This window comes from Oncorhynchus nerka, linkage group LG28, assembly GCF_034236695.1.
Source record: "Oncorhynchus nerka isolate Pitt River linkage group LG28, Oner_Uvic_2.0, whole genome shotgun sequence".
NCBI classification, from domain to species: Eukaryota; Metazoa; Chordata; class Actinopteri; order Salmoniformes; family Salmonidae; genus Oncorhynchus; species Oncorhynchus nerka.
In genome coordinates, this window is record NC_088423.1 from 60,274,612 (window position 1) to 60,296,570 (window position 21,959).

Below are 21,959 nucleotides of genomic sequence, written 5' to 3' on the forward strand. Positions count from 1 at the left end.
TCTAGGCCCTCTCCTATTCTCGCTATACACCAAGTCACTTGGCTCTGTCATAACCTCACATGGTCTCTCCTATCATTGCTATGCAGACGACACACAATTAATCTTCTCCTTTCCCCCTTCTGATGACCAGGTGGCGAATCGCATCTCTGCATGTCTGGCAGACATATCAGTGTGGATGACGGATCACCACCTCAAGCTGAACCTCGGCAAGACGGAGCTGCTCTTCCTCCCGGGAAGGACTGCCCGTTCCATGATCTCGCCATCACGGTTGACAACTCCATTGTGTCCTCCTCCCAGAGCGCTAAGAACCTTGGCGTGATCCTGGACAACACCCTGTCGTTCTCAACTAACATCAAGGCGGTGGCCCGTTCCTGTAGGTTCATGCTCTACAACATCCGCTGAGTACGACCCTGCCTCACACAGGAAGCGGCGCAGGTCCTAATCCAGGCACTTGTCATCTCCCGTCTGGATTACTGCAACTCGCTGTTGGCTGGGCTCCCTGCCTGTGCCATTAAACCCCTACAACTCATCCAGAACGCCGCAGCCCGTCTGGTGTTCAACCTTCCCAAGTTCTCTCACGTCACCCCGCTCCTCCGCTCTCTCCACTGGCATCCAGTTGAAGCTCGCATCCGCTACAAGACCATGGTGCTTGCCTACGGAGCTGTGAGGGGAACGGCACCTCAGTACCTCCAGGCTCTGATCAGGCCCTACACCCAAACAAGGGCACTGCGTTCATCCACCTCTGGCCTGCTCGCCTCCCTACCACTGAGGAAGTACAGTTCCCGCTCAGCCCAGTCAAAACTGTTCGCTGCTCTGGCCCCCCAATGGTGGAACAAACTCCCTCACGACGCCAGGACAGCGGAGTCGATCACCACCTTCCGGAGACACCTGAAACCCCACCTCTTTAAGGAATACCTAGGATAGGATAAAGTAATCCTTCTCACCCCCCCTTAAAAGATTTAGATGCACTATTGTAAAGTGGCTGCTCCACTGGATGTCATAAGGTGAAGGCACCAATTTGTAAGTCGCTCTGGATAAGAGCGTCTGCTAAATGACTTAAATGTAAATGTAATTAACTAAACATAGCCATTAATAATTGCATAATAACACAAGGCTACAACAACAAACTGCAAGTTATAGCCAATTTATTAAATCCATTTGCCAGCCCCAGGTAGGCTACACAAGTGGCAAAAATGTATTTGCAATGACTCCAGTGATATCATTTCAACATATTTATTGCATCAAATGGTAGGATATAGTAGCCTACATAGAAAATGATAGGCTACTTAATGGCCAACAGATATCTATCTAGTGGCACAACTTTAGTTTTAGAAGTGGGGAGGACACATTATCTACACTTCAAGCAGCCAACCCGACCACTCGTTGTCGTTTGCTTGGCCCTAAAGCCCACCATTCCCTCGTTTTGTGTCCTATTCCAATGATAAAACTAGAGGGGGGGGTCATCCCCAGCGAAAGTATCACTCTCCACATTCAATATCAGTTTCATTGTGGCCATATCAGAAGCACACGAGGGAGTTTCATAACTTCCATTTAACATTTCCACACACACACACACAGCACTCCAGACCCAAGAACTGAAGATTCACACTCTAGAGCACCTAGTTGTTTTCCTGTGCATTGTAACCTTATTTCTTGATGCGCATCAGTTCTAGCACGTTAATATGTTTTATGGAAAGAGGGTTGGAAATACGTCTCCATAATAATCTAAATAACCTACCTACAACTGGTTAAAGTTGTCATGATTGTCTCCTCTCACTCATGTGACTCAGCTGCAGCACTCAGTCTCAACATACAACTACCCCCTCCGGCCCTCCCCACCACTCATGCACTCACTCACAGTTGACTCAGCAACAGGCTACTTCACTACCTGATAGTCAGCGGCAGGTCACAGTGAAATATATATTTTTAAAGAAAAATGTCATGACGGCCATGGTGCAATTTAGAAGTAGCCCAAAAACCTGCAGCCCATGATCAATACATTTGTGGCAGGTTCGGAGAGCATTTTCACAAACCTTAACCCTGTTCAACCTGCTACGGAAATGCAACTTCGGTATTGAAGTGGCGCTAAGTCTGAAGTTCATGTTCAGACTATGAACAGAGGAGGAGGTCCATAGAAATAGAAATACAGGGATTGTGCAAAAATGTTTACAATCTCTTTTTGAATTGGAAGCATTGTGAAGCAAGCTCCATTAAAGCGGCAATCTGCCATTGAAACAATAAGAGGGCAACCCACCCGTTTTGGTAAAAAGCTGAAGGATGGGCTGGAGAAATATAACCACTCTCAAATTCACAGACAAGAGCTATGCATGCAAGGACTGACCATCCATGATATCAACATTATAGTTTTAACCATGTTTTGAGTGTTTACAAACATCGGCATAAAACAAGCTTATATTTTGGGTTTGAATGTAGCACGGCAGTTGAACTAAGCTCATGAAGCATTTCTAAGTTATATGATGTGTACATATCATTACTTTAATTTTAAAATGGATGTAGCAACAGCCTTTAAGGTCACATGACCATACGGATACTTTTCAAAATAAAAGTCCCCCCAAATTCTTTTTACTTGAACGTTAAAGTTTTACTCTATGTTTTTCTGATTTTAAAATTGTGAAAAGGTTACTTTAATATACATTTATTGAAAACACAAACAATACTGTAGACTTCTGGGCACCGATGTTTGCTCTCTACATTGAAATAACAGATCAAAAGCTAGTAAATGTACTTGTTCAATCGTTATGAAAAAACAGACAAAATGAGACCTCAGACAGGTTATTGTTTTTATACTGAAATCAATGTAATCATATGTACATTAAGACTTTGTAGCAACAATATCTAGGCTTACATAGTTCTTGGCTGATCGTAAAAAAGGCAGACATTTCTGAAGAGTTCAACCACCACGTCACCCCTGCATTGACATGCTTACAATATATAGGCATATTTATTACACAAGTTGCTGCCAACTAACTACCAGTGCATCAATATATACTTCCATTTAATTTGTGTATTATTCAAATATGATTTTGGTAAATCCAGAACAACAGTCATAGGTCATAGCCCCATTCCTAGCACCTTGTCTATGCTTGTCAATGGCTCAGGCAATAACTCACTCACTGGGGATGCATTAGCTACAGGAAGCTGTTTTCTACGATCTACCCTCCATCACTCCCCTTTTGCGGATCTGAGACGACAGTTCTATCACATCTGCAAAAGGGAGTGATGACACAGCCTGGGTCATGATGTTGGGAGATATGGAGAAAGAAACTGAACAAAATACAGATTTCACACCAAGATGGCTACACATCACAAAAAGGTATACTACTAAAGCGTCTTTATAACGCATTCATACCCGTCGACTTATTCCACATTTTGTTGTGTTAGAAGGAATTCAAGATGGATTAAATAGATTTGTTCCCCCTCTTCCATCTACACACAATACCCCATACTGACAAAGTGAAAACGTGTTTTTACACATTTCTACAAATGTATTGAACATGAAATACAGAAATATCTCATTTACATAAGTATTCATACCCCTGGGTCAATACTTTGTAGAAGCACCTTTGGCAGCGATTACAGCTGTGAGTATTTCTGGGTAAATCTAAGAACTTTACACACCTGGATTGAGCAACATTTGCAGATTATTCGTCAAAAATTACTCAAACTCTGTCAAATTGGTTGTTGATAGTCGCTATACATTCAACAACCATTTTCAGGTACTGCCATGGATTTAAGTCAAAACTAACTTGGCCACTCAGGGACATTCACAGTCTTCTTGGTAAGCAACTCCAGTGTATATTTGGCCTTGTGTTTTAGATTATTATCCTGCTGAAAGGTGAAATCACCTCCCAGTGTCTGGTGGAAAGCAGTGGAAACCAGTTTTCCCTCTATGATTCTGCCTGTGCTTAGCAACATTCCATTTCCAAGCATAACACATCGAATTTATTTAGGACAAAAAGTTAATTGCTCTGCCACATTTTTTGCATTATTACTTTAGTGCCTTTTTGCAAACATGTTTTGGAATATTTTTAGGCTATTCAGGCTTCGTTCTTTTCACTGTCAATTTGGTTAGTATTCTGGAATAACTACAATGTTGTAAACATTTGGCCATTTTCCAATAGCCGCCCTTCTTTACGAGGCATTGGAAAACCTCCCTGGTCTTTGTGGTTGAATCTGTATTTGAAATTCACTGCTCGACTGAGGGACCTTACAGATAATTGTATGTGTGGGGTACAGAGATGCAAGGTACTCATTCTAAAATCATGTTAAACACTATTATTGCCTACAGAATGAGAATGAATGAGTCTATGCAACTTATGTGACTTGTTATTGAACATATCTTTACTCATAAAATTATTTAGGCTTGCCATAACAAAGGGGGGTTGAATAATTAACTCAAGACATTTCAGCTTTTAATTTTTAATTCATTTGTCCCATTGACATTATGCGGTATCACGTGTGACAAAATCTCAATTTAATAAATGTTTTAATTCAGGCGGTATCAACAAAAACATGGAAAAAGTCCAAGGGGTCTGAATACTTCCTGAAGGCACTGTATATTTCCTCTTGCTTATTTATACTGTGAAGAAATGCACTTGAAAATGTTAATGCATATACACAACTGTTATTGTTTGTAATCAAATCATTTGTTCAGCATTGCGAAGGATGGGAGCGACAACGATGATCAGGGCCGAGATACAATCCAATCGCGGATTTAGACAATGCGCCATTAATAACTGAACAAAAATATAAATGCAACATGTAACGATTTTACTGAGTTACAATTCATATAAGGAAATCCGTCAACTGAAATAAATTCATTAGGCCCTAATCTATGGATTTCACATGACTTGGAATACAGACATGCATCGGTTGGTCACAGATACCTTAAAAAATAAATTAAAGGCAGGGGGGTGGATCAGAAAACCAGTCAGTATCTGGTGTGACCACAGCGCAGCGCGACATCTCCTTCGCATAAAGTTGATCAGGCTGTTTATTGTGGCCTGTGGAATGCAATCGCTGTGCGAAGTTGCTGGATATTGGCAGAAACTGGAACACGGCATCGTACATATCGATCCAGAGCATCCCAAACATTCTGAATGAGTGACATGTCTGAGTATGCAGGCCATGGAAGAACTGGGCCATTTTCAGCTTCCAGAAATTGTGTAAAGTGCTGAAACATGAGGTGATGGCAGTGGATGAATGGCATGACAATGGGCCTCAAGATCTCGTCACGGTATCTCTAAGCGTTCAAATTGCCATCGATAAAATCCAATTGTGTACGTTGTCCGTAGCGTATGCTTGCCCATACCATATCCCCACCGCCGCTCCGGAGCACTCTGTTCACAATGTTGACATCATCAAACACGAAGCCATACACGTTCACTGCGGTTGTGAGTCCGGTTGGACAGACTGCCAAATTCTCTAAAATGACGTTGGAGGCGTCTTCTGGTAGAAATGAACATTAAATTCTCTAGCAGCAGCTCTGGTGGACCTTTCTGCAGTCAGCATGCCAATTGCATACTCCCTAAAAACATGAGATATTGGTTTGACAAAACTACACATTTTAAAGTCGCCTATTTCGTTGTCCTCAGCCCAAGGTGCACCGGGTAATGATCCTGCTGTTTAACCAGCTTCTGCTATGGCACACCTGTCAGCTGGATGGATTATATTGGCAAAGGAGAAATGTTCACTAACAGGGGATGTCAACAAATTTGTTCACAACATTTGAGAGAAATAAGCTTTTTGTGCATATGGAAAATATCTGGGCTCTTTTATTTCAGCTCATGAAACCAACACTTTACATGTTGTGTTGATATTTTTGTTCAGTGTAAAAGTCCTTTCCGATTGAGCCGACATATGCAGCAGTAACAGTGAATAGAGTCTCCACGAGAACATTGACTTTAAGCGGTGCACTGCAGACAATGCACAACCGGATTTAATTTCAACCTTCCCAATTCCAAATCAACACCTAGCACCGAACCCTACGCACGTCATGTAGATCTGAAATAAATAGCTGTAAAAGCAAGGTAATAGTTCCCCCTTGGTCTAGATTAACACCTAGGTGGTTGTTGCTAGTTGTCTATTTGGAATTGGGCATGAGTGTGTGATCTGATGAGCAGTGTCTAAAATAAAAATGTCTGCCATAGGGTAAGATCACCACATCCTTTTCACTAGTTCAGATGAAATTGATGCGATACATAGACCTAGATTATGAACAATTGAATGTAAACAAATGACAGGCCAAGGTATATGACAGCATGTATTGGTGGTGATGATGTCATCAGCCCAACAAGGACGATTTCCTCTCCAGATGTAAAGAAAAAGGGATTAGGGCTAGAGGGGAGAGGAAGAAAGGGAGGGATGGGGCGAAAGAGGAAAACCAGATAACCCACAGGGTCCGGTTCAGTTCTTTATCCATACCTGGATGTCTTTGGGCACACGTCAAAAGTTCCTCCTGAATAACTTAACCGTAGAGTTCCTGGCTGTCTGTATTTAGACTAATTCTGTGTATAGAAATACCGCGGCAGTCGGCCAAGCTAGAACCTCTTCATCTGTCTGCGCTCCTGTCGTCTCTGCTTCTTCTCATTCACCTCCTCTGGGGCGGCACCAGGGGTCTCGGCCGAAAACCAGGGGCCTAGGAAGTTCACCCACAGCAGGAACATTGCACGGGCCGGGGCCTGACGCACACAGATTGATTAAGAGATCAACGAGGTCCATAAGAAAGGGAAAATAAACAACCAAAGAGAGAGTACAGCAAGTATGGGGTAAACGCTCACCAGCAGCCAAAGATACCAGAACCAGGAGGAGATGGTGCTGAGCACTTGTAATATGGCAGTTAGCAGGATAACATCCTTCAGATGCCTAAAATGACAAAGAATCCATCATAATGCACCACACTGCCATCACATCTTTGAGAGATGTACCCTTGAATGGAGATAAGGGTACCAATGTTACATGCATGTTGAACAGGCTGTAAAACTCAGCAATTCTCTGTCACACACACACTGTATGTTTGCACACTCATGTTCACGGAAATAGACACTCCTGTAGTGTGAGCACTCACTCTGCGATCCCCTGCTCCATGTTCAGATCTATTCCTCCGTCCAGCAAACTCCCATCCTCACCAAACACTGCTTTGGCCATGGCAGTCATGGAGCGGTAACTGCCCACATACACTGCTAGTGCAAACACCAGGGCAAACTACAGGGGTGGGAGATGGAGGAAGGAAGAGAGACAGGGGGAATGAGACAGTGGGGGAGAAACCAGGAAGGGAGGAGGAAAGAATACATTTAGTAATCAGCAATCGTCCCAGTTTTACTGCTCAACAGTAGAGGAGCCATCAATGTCAATAACATACACAGAATGAACTCGCTCACCCATGTCCAAAACGTTGAAGAGCTATAGAAGACCAAGAGGTTTAACGCAGTGTATATCGCCTGGGAGAGAAACAAGTGTCAGGTGCTGTACTAGTCACAATTTCCATTCAAAAGGTAACATTGACAAGGAAGATGGTGTCTTACGTTGGCTCCCAAGATTACTCTGGTGTAGAACTTGAGTGTCGCCCCATTCTCCTCGTAGATTTGCTTCTTGCCTTTAGTGCCGACTTACCTTTGGGCTGTGTGCATTAGAAAGGCAGGCTGTTAGTGTAGTCAACATTGCATGGACTCAGAAGTAAGATAGCTTACTAGCATCAATATGGAGACAGGCTGTGTAGGGTTTGTTAACTAACGTTGGCTCAAGCTAATTAATTGGCTTTGATACACAGTTTATCATTCTATTAAATTAATTAGTCAATAGGTACTTATAACCGAGGGTGAGTTAGTTGCTATGGTGTTATAAAGCATAGTAGACTCGTTATCCTATGGTCTCTGCCCAACCTGAAACATACGCAGATCAAAGATTCTCCTACCGCCATTAGTTCCTCAACCCTGTGCTGCTGCTGCTCCTTTCACGTACGCGTAGTAGGTACTTTTTTGACATCGACTTGTACAGTATTCGAGCAATTTAGATGGACCGTTATAACACAGGCTTAACGTTCAACTGTGACGAGCTCTCGATAAAGGTAACGCGTCAGCGTTGAAGAATGACACTTCCGGCGCAGGTAAGACGTCACTAATTCAAATGACTTTCTATTCAAAATGACTTTGTTGCCACCTGGCGTCGTGAACGTGAATGCATTCAACTGGTTGTAGTTATGGCACAATTTTTGTAATTTACAAATATAACAAATAGGCCAACTCAACCAGAACCATTCTGACAGCCATGCCTGACAATAACTATATAGATGCAAAATAAAACCTAAGCAAATCAACCATATATACCTGCATCAAACATGGTGCCAGGTAGATGGTGATCATGAGATCAGCTCCACTCCATACTAGCAGTGGAAGAACAGCTTCACTGGGCACCTGGCCTGCAGAGTTCAGTACTACTGCACCCTGTCCTGTTGGGTTATGTCTGACTGATTCGAAAGTGTATTTCCATACATTCACCACTTGAGGTCAACAACTCATAAGACAATCTTTGAATGATCACATTTTGATGAAGCCCTGACCACTGTAGTGAAATAAATAGAATTGTGACCATGTAAAATGTGTGTATAAATGTTGACCACATCACTTACTTTTTTGCATTTTTAATCCCTGAAACCAAAGATTTCCCAAGGGCTCAGGATTTAACTAAGTCAGACCATTGCAGGGTGCAGGGATGAAGCCAGCCATATCAGGAGCAGTTGAAACATGGAAAACAATGTATAATGAGCAATAAAGTATAACCTTCACTAACATTAGGAATTTACCACCTTAATTTTCATTTTATTTCACCACTGATATTTTAACACCACCATTACCTGCATAACTTGGACTGATAGAGGATCAGTTTTGATTGCCTGCAAACACATTAAAGCCATAAATGCAGTGCGAGTAAACCATTAGTGTACCTCTTGCCAGGGTCTTCAGTAGTTTGGTCAGACTGGGTAGTATCTGCTGTGGACAAATCCTTAGATGATGGGTCACGTCTGGCTTCAATGGGCTCACGGTCATCACAACATGCTATTTATTCATCACTATTTTCATTATTTTCTTCAGGATTCCCTTCCAGGTCAGTCCCAGCAGGAGTTACCAGGGTCAGGTCTGATTGCTCTGGGAGTGGTATAGCAGCACCCTCATCATGACTTCCAGTGTGGCCTTCGTCAGGGTTCATTAGTGCCCATGGTACAGGCACCTGCAGCTGGGGTAACCTCTGTCTGGGGAGAGGCTGCAGGGAGGGCAGCTAACACTCAGCCCAGTCCAAGCTCTTCTTGTCCTGGCACCCCAATGGTGGAACTAGCTTTCCCCTGAAGCTAGGACAGCAGAGGCTAAATCAATCTAAGATACATTATTCTGAACCAACACTTGCACTTGACACCCCTCCCCCCTTACTAGCGCTGACTTTGCTGATAGCTACTTTATTGAAGGTACATGTACTTACTATGCTTGTGATGTGTGGTGATCCCACCTAGCTATCTTAAAAGTAATGCACTAACTGGAAGTCGCTCAGGATAAGTGATTAAAATGTAATGCTGGTGCAGGCAGTTGTACTCTGAGAAGTGTTACCACTGGGTGGATATGTGGTTGTTGGGGGATTAGTGCTTCTGGACACATGGTTGAAACTTTTTTTTATTGTTGGACATAAAAGTGTAGAAACACAAAAGTGTAGAAATGAGCTCCAAGTGATTTAATTTAAGAAATCTGTTCCTAAGTATTCCTATGCCTAACAGATAGACACGTGATAATATAAAATATAAGCAAGGTTTGAAATTATTATGTTTTAGTCAACAATATCTGTTTGGGCTTATTTGCAGTCAATTTGCAGTCTACAAATTATTTGTAATTATAAACTGGGTGGTTCGAGCCCTGAATGCTGATTGGCTGACAGCCGTGGTATACCACAGGTATGACAAAACATGTATTTTTACTGCTCTAATTACAATGGTAACCAGTTTATAATAGCAATAAAGCACCTCTGGGGTTGTGGTATACGGCCAATATACCCCGTCTAAGGGCTGTATCCAGGCACTCCACCGTTGCATAAGAACAGCCCTTAGCCATTGTATCTTGGCCATATACAGTACATTCGGAAAGTATTCAGACCTCTTCACTTTTTAAACATTTTGTAACATTACAGGCTTAATCTAAAATACATGTTTGTCCTCTACACACATTACCCCATAATGACAAACCGAAAAACAGTTTTTTGGACATTTTTGCAAATTCATTCAAATAAAATCATAAATACCTTATTTACATTAGTATTCAGACCCTTTGCTATGAGACTCAAAATTGAGCTCAGGTGCATCATGTTTCCATTGACCATCCTTGAGATGTTTCTACAACTTGATTGGAGTCCACCTGTGGTCAATTCAATTGATTGGACATGACTTGGAAAGGCACACACCTGTCTATATAAGGTCCCACAGTCGACAGCGCATGTCAGAGCAAAAACCAAGCCATGAAGTCGAAAGAATTGTCTGTAGAGCTCCGAGACAGGATTGTGTCGAGGCACAAATTTGGGAACGGGTACCAAAACATTTCTGTAGCATTGAAGGTCCAAAAGAACACAGTGGCCTCCATCATTCTTAAATGGAAGAAGTTTGAAACCCCCAAGACTCTCCCTAGAGCTGGCCGACCGGCCAAACTTAGCAATCCGGGGAGAAATCAAATCAAATTTCAAAATCAAATTTATTTATATAGACCTTCGTACATCAGCTGATATCTCAAAGTGCTGTACAGAAACCCAGCCTAAAACCCCAAACAGCAAGCAATGCAGGTGTAGAAGCACGGTGGCTAGGAAAAACTCCCTAGAAAGGCCAAAACCTAGGAAGAAACCTAGAGAGGAACCAGGCTATGTGGGGTGGCCAGTCCTCTTCTGGCTGTGCCGGGTGGAGATTATAACAGAACATGGCCAAGATGTTCAAATGTTCATAAATGACCAGCATGGTCGAATAATAATAAGGCAGAACAGTTGAAACTGGAGCAGCAGCACGGCCAGGTGGACTGGGGACAGCAAGGAGTCATCATGTCAGGTAGTCCTGGGGCATGGTCCTAGGGCTCAGGTCCTCCGAGAGAGAGAAAGAAAGAGAGAATTAGAGAACGCACACTTAGATTCACACAGGACACCGAATAGGACAGGAGAAGTACTCCAGATATAACAAACTGACCCTAGCCCCCGACACATAAACTACTGCAGCATAAATACTGGAGGCTGGGACAGGAGGGGTCAGGAGACACTGTGGCCCCATCCGAGGACACCCCCGGACAGGGCCAAACAGGAAGGATATAACCCCACCCACTTTGCCAAAGCACAGCCCCCACACCAATAGAGGGATATCTTCAACCACCAACTTACCATCCTGAGACAAGGCTGAGTATAGCCCACAAAGATCTCCGCCATGGCACAACCCAAGGGGGGCGCCAACCCAGACAGGATGACCACATCAGTGAATCAACCCACTCAGGTGAAGCACCCCTTCCAGGGACAGCATGAGAGAGCCTCAGTAAGCCAGTGACTCAGCCCCTGTAACAGGGTAAGAGGCAGAGAATCCCAGTGGAAAGAGGGGAACCGGCCAGGCAGAGACAGCAAGGGCGGTTCGTTGCTCCAGAGCATTTCCGTTCACCTTTCCACTCCTGGGCCAGACTACACTCAATCATATGACCCACTGAAGAGATGAGTCTTCAGTAAAGACCTAAAGGTTGAGACTGAGTTTGCGTCTCTGACATGGGTAGGCAGACCATTCCATAAAAATGGAGCTCTATAGAAGAAAGCCCTGCCTCCAGCTGTTTGCTTAGAAATTCTAGGGACATTTAGGAGGCCTGCGTCTTGTGACCGTAGCGTACGTGTAGGTATGTACGGCAGGACCAAATCAGAGAGATAGGTAGGAGCAAGCCCATGTAATGCTTTGTAGGTTAGCAGTAAAACCTTGAAATCAGCCCTTGCTTTGACAGGAAGCCAGTGTAGGGAGGCTAGCACTGGAGTAATATGATCAAATTTTGGGGTTCTAGTCAGGATTCTAGCAGCCGTATTTAGCACTAACTGAAGTTTATTTAGTGCTTTATCCGGGTAGCCGGAAAGTAGAGCATTGCAGTAGTCTAACCTAGAAGTGACAAAAGCATGGATTAATTTTTCTGCATCATTTTTGGACAGAAAGTTTCTGATTTTTGCAATGTTACGTAGATGGAAAAAAAGCTGTCCTTGAAATGGTCTTGATATGTTTTTCAAAAGAGAGATCAGGGTCCAGAGTAACGCCGAGGTCCTTCACAGTTTTATTTGAGATGACTGTACAACCATTAAGATTAATTGTCAGATTCAACAGAAGATCTCTTTGTTTCTTGGGACCTAGAACAAGCATCTCTGTTTTGTCCGAATTTAAAAGTAGAAAGTTTGCAGCCATCCACTTCCTTGTGTCTGAAACACATGCTTCTAGCAAGGGCAATTTTGGGGCTTCACCATGTTTCATTGAAATGTACAGCTGTGTGTCATCCGCATAGCAGTGAAAGTTAACATTATGTTTTCGAATGACATCCCCAAGAGGTAAAATATATAGTGAAAACAATAGAGGTCCTAAAACGGAACCTTGAGGAACACCGAAATTTACAGTTGATTTGTCAGAGGACAAACCATTCACAGAGACAAACTGATATCTTTCCGACAGATAAGATCTAATCCAGGCCAGAACTTGTCCGTGTAGACCAATTTGGGTTTCCAATCTCTCCAAAAGAATGTGGTGATCGATGGTATCAAAAGCAGCACTAAGGTCTAGGAGCACGAGGACAGATGCAGAGCCTCGGTCCGATGGCATTAAAATGTCATTTACCACCTTCACAAGTGCAGTCTCAGTGCTATGATGGGATCTAAAACCAGACTGAAGCATTTCGTATACATTGTTTGTCTTCAGGAAGGCAGTGAGTTGCTGCGTAACAGCCTTTTCTAACATTTTTGAGAGGAATGTAAAATTCGATATAGGCCGATAGTTTTTTATATTTTCTGGGTCAAGGTTTGGCTTTTTCAAGAGAGGCTTTACTACTGCCACTTTTAGTGAGTTTGGTACACATCCGGTGGATAGAGAGCCGTTTATTATGTTCAACATAGGAGGGCCAAGCACAGGAAGCAGCTCTTTCAGTAGTTTAGTTGGAATAGGGTCCAGTATGCAGCTTGAAGGTTTAGAGGCCATGATTATTCTCATCATTGTGTCAAGAGATATAGTACTAAAACACTTGAGCGTCTCTCTTGATCCTAGGTCCTGGCTGAGTTGTGCAGACTCAGGACAACTGAGCTTTGAAGGAATACGCAGATTTAAAGAGGAGTCCGTAATTTGCTTTCTAATAATCATAATCTTTTCCTCAAAGAAGTTCATGAATTTATCACTGCTAAAGTGAAAGCCATCCTCTCTTGGGGAATGCTGCTTTTTAGTTAGCTTTGCGACAGTATCAAAAAGGAATTTCGGATTGTTCTTATTTTCCTCAATTAAGTTAGAAAAATAGGATGATCGAGCAGCAGTAAGGGCTCTTCGGTACTGCACGGTACTGTCTTTCCAAGCTAGTCGGAAGACTTCCAGTTTGGTGTGGCGCCATTTCAGTTCCAATTTTCTGGAAGCTTGCTTCAGAGCTCGGGTATTTTCTGTGTACCAGGGAGCTAGTTTCTTAGGAGAAATGTTTTTAGTTTTTAGGGGTGCAACTGCATCTAGGGTATTGTGCAAGGTTAAATTGAGTTCCTCAGTTAGGTGGTTAACTGATTTTTGTCCTCTGGCGTCCTTGGGTAGACAGAAGGAATCTGGAAGGACATCAAGGAATCTTTGTGTTGTCTGTGAATTTATAGCACGACTTTTGATGTTCCTTGGTTGGGGTCTGATGTGGTCACTAGTGTAACCAGGAAGAGAGGCCTCATTTAACACAGTAAATTCATCAGGCTTAAGCCATGTTTCAGTCAGGCCAATCACATCAAGATTATGATCAGTGATTAGTTCATTGACTATAATTGCCTTTGAAGTAAGGGATCTAACATTAAGTAGCCCTATTTTGAGATGTGAGGTATCATGATCTCTTTCAATAATGACAGGAATGGAGGTGGTCTTTATCCTAGTGAGATTGCTAAGGCGAACACCGCCATGTTTAGTTTTGCCCAACCTAGGTCAAGGCACAGACACGGTCTCAATGGTGATAGCTGAGCTGACTACACTGACTGTGCTAGTGGCAGACTCCACTATGCTGGCAGGCTGGCTAACAGCCTGCTGCCTGGCCTGCACCCTATTTCATTGTGGAGCTAGAGGAGTTAGAGCCCTGTCTATGTTGGTAGATAAGATGAGAGCACCCCTCCAGCTAGGATGGAGTCCGTCACTCCTCAGCAGGTCAGGCTTGGTCCTGTTCGTGGGTGAGTCCCAGAAAGAGGGCCAATTATCTACAAATTCTATCTTTTGGGAGGGGCAGAAAACAGTTTTCAACCAGCGATTGAGTTGTGAGACTCTGCTGTAGAGCTCATCACTCCCCCTAACTGGGAGGGGGCCAGAGACAATTACTCGATGCAGACACATCTTTCTAGCTGATTTACACGCAGAAGCTATGTTGCGCTTGGTGATCTCGTTGGTGAGGACGTGGATAACAATATCTCTATACTCTCTACACTCGCCAGTTTTAGCTTTAGCCAGCACCATCTTCAGATTAGCCTTAAAGTCGGTAGCCCTGCCCCCTGGTAAACAGTGTATGATCGCTGGATGATTCGTTTTAAGTCTAATACTGTGGGCAATGGAGTCGCCAATGACTAGAGTTTTCAATTTGTCAGAGCTAATGGTGGAAAGCTTCGGCGTCTCAGACCCCGTAACGGGAGGAGTAGAGACCAGAGACTCAAAGACTCTGCCTCTGACTCCGACTTGCTGCTTAATGGGGAAAACCTACTCCAAAAAAAGCCTACTCCAACTAGGGCAGAATGACCAGACCCCTGCCGAGTACGCGCTCACCTTCTGGACTGTCACAGCATCCAGTCGATGGAATGAGGGAGCAGTCCATACGCTATTCAGAAGAGGACTGCGCGAGGAGGTCCAAACGGAACTGGCATGTCCTGACGACAACCTCTCCTTGGCTGCACTCAATCGATGGCCATCCGGTTGGATAACCTACTTCGGGAGCGTTGGTACCTACATCGCTTCTCTCCCTCTCCCAAGCGGAGCGACGCAGAGACAGCTGAGGCTCTGTCTCTATTGTGGTCAATGGGGGGCACCAGCTTCAGCAGTGTCTGGTACATCCCAACCCGGAATCCATGAGGGGGATGGTCACGTGATTTTCCACCTCCTGGGGCAGGTGTGAGTATTCCATCTTCATCAGTTTCTGCTAAACCCTTTTCAGTGTCGCTCACACAAGCTGGCTGTCCCTCAAGTACTGTTTCTACAGCGACAGTGGATTCCGGTGCCGTGGGAAACTTGACTAGACCCTTGCCGCCTCTCTGAACATCCCCCTCATACCCGCTCTTATCACACACCACTCACCGTGGAGTCCATTCATCAGGAAAACATCCCCCTCATTACTAGTGCACCAGCTCACAAGATCATCCTTGGCCTCCCATGGCTCCAACGCCATAACCCCACCCTCATGGTTGAGGATGAGAATCCTCTTGTCATAGTTCCTGTGCTCTGGGACGTAGATGTGGACTTTCGCCAGGCTCTGGAGAAGGAAACCTGCTCCCGCATCTACGTTGCAACTGGGATAAGGGAGAAACTATTGACCTGGGCACACACAGCTGTGTCACTGGACATCCTGGGAACACCCGTACTATACAATCGCTCTCCGAAAAATATTGGTGTCCCACCTTGCCGCAGGACGTTACACTCTACATCAACTCCTGTTCTGTGTGCCCAAACCATGTCTCCCGGCACGCTCCAGCATGGAAACTCCTCCCCCTTCCTGTGCCTCAGCGTCCCTGGTCTCATGTGTCCATTGACTTTTGTTACCGATCTCCCCTCTGACGGTTTCACCACCATTCTGGTGGTTGGGGACAGAATTTTGTTTCATCCCTCTAGCCTCCCTACCACTCTCCAGGTTAATGAGGTACTGTTTCAGCAGGTCTTCCGGCATTATGGCCTTCCGGAGGACATCGTCTCCAACCGTGGCCCCCAATTCACATCTAGGGTATGGAGAGCCTTTTCGGAGAAGCTCAGGGTCACAGTCAGCCTCACTTCTGGGTATAGGCCTCAGTCAAACAGGCAGGTGGAGAGGATGAACCAGGCGTTGGGGAGGTTCAGGAGACACTGACAGGACTGGCAGGGGGAGGGGGCCCAATTCCTTCCATGGGCGGAGTATGCCCAGGATTCGTTACATCACTCCTACGTCAATTTTTATATCCATTCGTGATGGCTGTAGGTTACTTTTGTAAATGGGCTTTCTTTGACATATCCATAGTGCTAAACAAAGTGTAATGGCTCCTGTTAACACAAAGAATAGTTTGTTTTCCTGTGTAGTGCATCTGGTTAAGGCCAATGTAGTCATGTCACAACATGGCCTTTGAACTTTCACCATTGGTATGCTAATGTTGGTTGCTGTAAACTGAGATGCTAATACATTGAATTTTCTAATTGCTAGCCCTAAACACCTAAAATGTTAATTATATTTTCAGTTTAAAATTCCAGAGTTTTACAATTACAAAATTGCTATTTCCAAGGCCCAAAAAAAATTCTCAGGGGAGGTTTTTTTTTTTTTTTTTAAATACTGTATCTTTTATATTCATTACTGTTAAAACCACATCAGAAGTTGCTATTGAACAATCGGAAAAACATGTTAATTAGTTTACAAAAGAATGGAGCACTCCTTTCTAGCTTGCAGGAAAGGTGCTAACTACGGACATTTGCATGTCTAAAGACGACAATGCTACCCACCAAAAGGACACTGCTGGAGTGATGCTGCTAGGACCATGAACTGCTGGTCTGAATGTCTACAGTGCTGGCTGTCCAATTTTGAACAGTTCTGATGCAGAATCAATGTGTTCAAGACGATTTTGTAGGGTAGCCCCCGAAGTGCCTTATCAACTGAATACAAGAATTTACTCTGGTGTTAGTGAGAATGCTATTCATTGACTACAGCTCAGCATTCAACACCATAGTGATGATCTTTGAGGGCACTAAGCTAAGGACGCTGGGACTAAACACCTCCCCCCGCAACTGGATCCTGGACTTCCTGACGGGCCACCCCCAGGTGGTAAGGGTAGGTAACAACACATCCGCCACACGGATCCTCAACATGGGGGGCCCTCAGGGGTGTGTGCTTAGTCCCCTCCTGTACTCTCTGTTCACTAATGACTGCACGGCCAGGCACGACTCCAGCACCATCATTAAGACTGCTGATGACACAACATTGCCTGATCTCCGACAATGACGAGATAGCCTATGGGGAGGTCAGAGACCTGTCCTGGAACCACAAAGCCAACAACCTCTCCCTCAAAGTGATCAAGACAAAGGAAATTATTGTGGACTACAGGAAAAGGAGGACCAAGCATGCCCTCATTCTCATTGACAGGGCTGCAGGTTCAAGTTCCTTGGTATACACATCAACAAACTAACAAGGTCCAAACACACCAAGACAGTCGTGAAGAGGGCACGACTATTCCCCTTCAGGAGACTGAAAAGATTTGGCATGGGTCCTCAGATCCACAAAAGGTTCTACAGCTGCACTCGTATGGCAACTGCTCGGCCTCAGACCGCAAGACACTACAGATGGTAGTGCGTACGGCCCAGTACATCGCTGGGGCCAAGCTTCCTGCCATCCAGGACCTCTATGTCAGAGGAAGGCCCCCAAAAAATTGTCAAAGACTCCAGCCACACTGTTTTCTCTGCTACCACATGGTAAGCGGTACCATAGCACCAAGTCTAGGTCCAAGAGGCTTCTAAGCAACTTCTACCCTCAAGCAATAAGACTCCTGAACATCTAATCAAATGGCTACCCAGACTATTTGCATTCCCCCCTCCTTTTTACACTGCTGCTACACTCTTATCTATGCATAGTCACTTTAATAACTCTACATGTACATATTATCTTGACTAACTGGTGCCACCACACATTGACTCTGTACTGGTACCCCCTGTATATAGCCTCGTTATTGTTATTTTACTGCTGCTCTTTAATTGTTTTATTTCATTGTAATTTATTTTCAACTGCATTGTTGGTTAAGGGCTTCTAAGTAAGCATTTCACTGGAAGGTGAAATACCAAATACCTGTTCTATTTGGCGCATGTGATGCATAAAATTTGATTTAAACAGTCTCTGTGATCTTGCTAACCCCCAGTGTCTCACCTCTGAGAAGCAGTTCTGTTGTGATTACATCACGTAGGGCTGAATTACAGTAATACTATTGGTCAACAACTCAGATTTTGAATCCTAACAACTCAGATGCTTATAAAAGGGTCTTATGGGGATCACGTGACCCTTGAACGAGATGGCCGCGTGAACTAAGAGCTCCGCACAAGTAGTTTCCAATTCCTAATCTTACCTCCATTCCAAGTTCACACTCATTTAGCTTTAGTAAGAAAAAGTCATGGCGGCTACAAAAGGCGACACTACAGGTGACATTTTTACCCGGACTCGAGTATTAGCGACGGAAAAAGCCTCCAAGAAGAAGCTAGCTTCAGAAAAAACTAGCGCCATTAGCCAGGAGCAAGAGAACCCGCTCCCCCACGAGGCACAACGAATGCCAACCTCGCACTCTGTCGAAGACATCCTCTCTGAGTTGAGATCCCAACGTACAGAACTAAACACCAAATTAGATGCCATTAACTCTCAGCTCAGTGCGATAGGGGGCAAGGTGACAATCCTGGAAAACGCATTGCCTGACATCAACAACAAGATAACCATAAACGCGGGGCGCCTGGACGAGGCAGAGGGGCGAATCCTATCCATGGAAAACTTATTGACAGATACCATGGAAACAATAGCATATGCTAAAAAGAAAATCGAGCATCTGGAAGAGAAAACAGAGGACCTGGAAAACAGGGGGCGAAGGAATAATTGTGTTCTATTCAATCTGGGCGAAAAAGAAGAGGGAAACATGCCACTGATCCGCTACCTGCAAGACAAACTTCCCGAGTCGCTCCACCTGCCCACCGACAGGCCCATAGAACTCGAGAGAGCTCACCGAGCACTGAGGCCCCCACTAGCAGCCAGACAACCACCGCGCCCAATCACCATACGTTTCCTGAGATTCACCGACAAGGAACGAGTCCTACAGGCGGCGAAAAACAACACCATCACAGTGGGAAACGCCAAACTCGCTTTACACCAGGACCTGTCAGCTGGAATACGCCGAAAGCGCCGAGAATTTCACGAAGTGAAGAAATACTCCATTGACCGAGGCATCTTCAGGGGATTCAAATACCCAAACGAGCTCAGGATTCTTCACCAAGGAGCCTTGCGACACTTCAAAACTCCCGAAGAGGCAAAACGTTTTTTGAAAGACAATCCTGGCCAATGAGAAACAGACCAATGACTAAATGCGATTAATGCCATTACTAAAGGAGGTAAGACGACATATAGCCGATATCCAGAGACCCACCCCCTAAATGTCATTACAGCCGTCCAATTTATATTTATTTTCCTTTAACTGGGAGGGATGGGCTGTATAGCCTAACCTAGGCCTACTAATGTTTCAGCCTACTTTTATTTCCCTGTTTTTTTTGTTGTTGTTGCTATTATTACCTGGGGTTCCCTATGTCCCTTGGGGGAGGTATATGTAGGCTGGGCTATTGATTTTATTTTTCTCCCCTCTTTTACTGAGTTCTGGACGAGGGCAACTGTGTTATTTACTCAATGCGGGGTGGAGAGGATGAGGCATTTCTTTGGTGGGGAGAGGGAGACGTTGTGCGTTGCTAACTGTTCCCGGTTTTTGTTTTATTCGGAACACAGAATTGAGACTGAGCGGGGGGTAATAGATCCAACGGGATGTGTCGAGTTGTTTGGGAACTTGGCTGGGGTGTTCAGAGATTATTATTTTATGTACACCATTTATTTTCCTTTTATGTGAACGCAGCTGTAATTACTATCCACTTTTACCCAGCGATGACTTGCACTAAAGTTCGATTACTGCTCGATGACGATGACTAGTACCTTAAATCTATTGACATGGAACTGCCATGGTCTAGGGCATGCAATAAAACGGAAAAAGATACTATGTGCTCTAAAAAAGGAAAAAGCAGACACTGCGCTATTACAAGAGACACACCTCTGTGATGCTGAACATGCCAAACTCCGCAGAGCTTGGGTGGGACAGGTGTATTTCTCATCTTTCAAATCAAACAGTAGAGGCACAGCCATACTTATCCATAAAAATGTTCCATTCATAATAGACAAAAACATATCTGATCCGGAGGGGAGATTTATTTTGATAACTGGGTCACTATATGGTCAACCAATTACTATATTAAACATATACGCCCCTAACACAGATACTCCTGCCTTCATGTCAAAAATTATAACCCTGTTCAATGAGCATTGTGTCTCCTTTGGTGTGGTGGCCAGAGATTTTAATTGTACCCTTAACCCAACCCTAGACAAATCATCTCAAGTCCCCACCACAAACCCTAGATCTGCAAAGATGTTGAACTCTCTTACTAAAGAGATGGGGCTGATAGATATCTGGAGAGAGAATAATAGCTCATCTATGGACTATACATACTACTCTAATGTCCATAACACCTACTCCCGTATAGATTACATTTTTATCCCAAAGAGTTTCATAAATTCAGCCACTTGTACAATCGGACCCATAGCACTTTCAGATCACGCCTTTGTCCACCTCCGCTTTGACCTCTGCAAAACATCCCGAGGTCAAAGAGCTGGAAATTCAACACCTCCATGCTATCAAATGACGAGTTCCATACATTAGTAACTACATGGATAGACAACTACACACAAGACAATAAAGATTCCCCTGTTTCTCCGGCCACAATGTGGGACGCTGCTAAAGCCACACTAAGAGGTCATCTAATTGCATATGCTTCCTCTAAGAAAAAAGCAATGGAAGCACACAGGCTAGATCTTGAGAGGGAGCTGGAATGCTGTGAAAAAATACATAAACAATCCCTAGACAGCACTTCCTGGAGTCATCTTAAAGCAGCCAAAGCCAAACTGAATTTGGACTACACTCGGGAGATAAAAAAAAAAGTTTTCTTTACTAAACAGAAATACCATGAGTATAGCAATAGTTCCAGTAGATTGCTTGCTTACCAATTAAAAAAGGAGCAGTCAGAGCGTACAATCATGGCTATCCGAACAGCAGAGGACGAGGTCACATATGATCCAAAAAAGATCAATTTAACTTTTCATGATTTTTACTGCAAACTATATACCTCTGAGAGAAAACACACGGAGGCAGAACTCCACTCTTTCCTAGAGGGAATCTCGCTACCTAAACTATCAGAGACCGACCAGGAAGATCTCAACTCCCCCTTCACTCCTGAGGAGATCCTGGAGGCAATTACCTCCATGCCACCTAATAAGTCCCCAGGCCCAGATGGATTCCCCAGAGAGTTCTATAAAGCTTTTTGGCCCCAGCTCAGCCCTATCTTCATGCCAATGCTGGAGGATTTTTGCAAAACGGAGTTCTCCCAGACTCAATGCACACAGCTCGCATTACAGTGTTGCTAAAAAAGGACAAGGACCTCCTATCCTGCTCGTCCTTCCGGCCCATAAGCTTGTTGGATTTCGACTATAAAATAATTACCAAATTGCTTGCCATAAGACTAAACACTCTTCTTCCCAAAATAATAAAAGCGGACCAAACTGGATTTATTAGAGACAGATACTCTTCTGATAACATTCGCCGTCTTTTGATATTATTGATCAAGTAAACGCACAAAAGACCCCTGTCCTGCTGGCTTCACTGGATGCTGAGAAGGCGTTTGACAGGATGGAGTGGAGCTTTCTGTTTTC

The 21,959-nt window shown here is 44.1% G+C and overlaps 1 protein-coding gene across 1 annotated transcript; it reads right to left on the bottom strand.

Moving 5' to 3' along the window:
* Positions 1 to 2,787: 2,787 nt before the first annotated feature.
* LOC115112792 (transmembrane protein 208-like) lies at positions 2,788 to 16,121 on the bottom strand. Its single transcript, XM_065012560.1, has 8 exons — positions 15,998 to 16,121; positions 15,536 to 15,724; positions 15,192 to 15,341; positions 7,545 to 7,627; positions 7,401 to 7,460; positions 7,088 to 7,224; positions 6,801 to 6,885; positions 2,788 to 6,701 (listed from the first exon to the last, which is right to left on the bottom strand). The coding sequence occupies exons 1-8, from the start codon at positions 16,119 to 16,121 to the stop codon at positions 6,561 to 6,563; spliced, it is 969 nt and encodes a 322-aa protein (XP_064868632.1). The 3' UTR covers positions 2,788 to 6,560.
* Between the last annotated feature and the right edge of the window lie 5,838 nt (positions 16,122 to 21,959).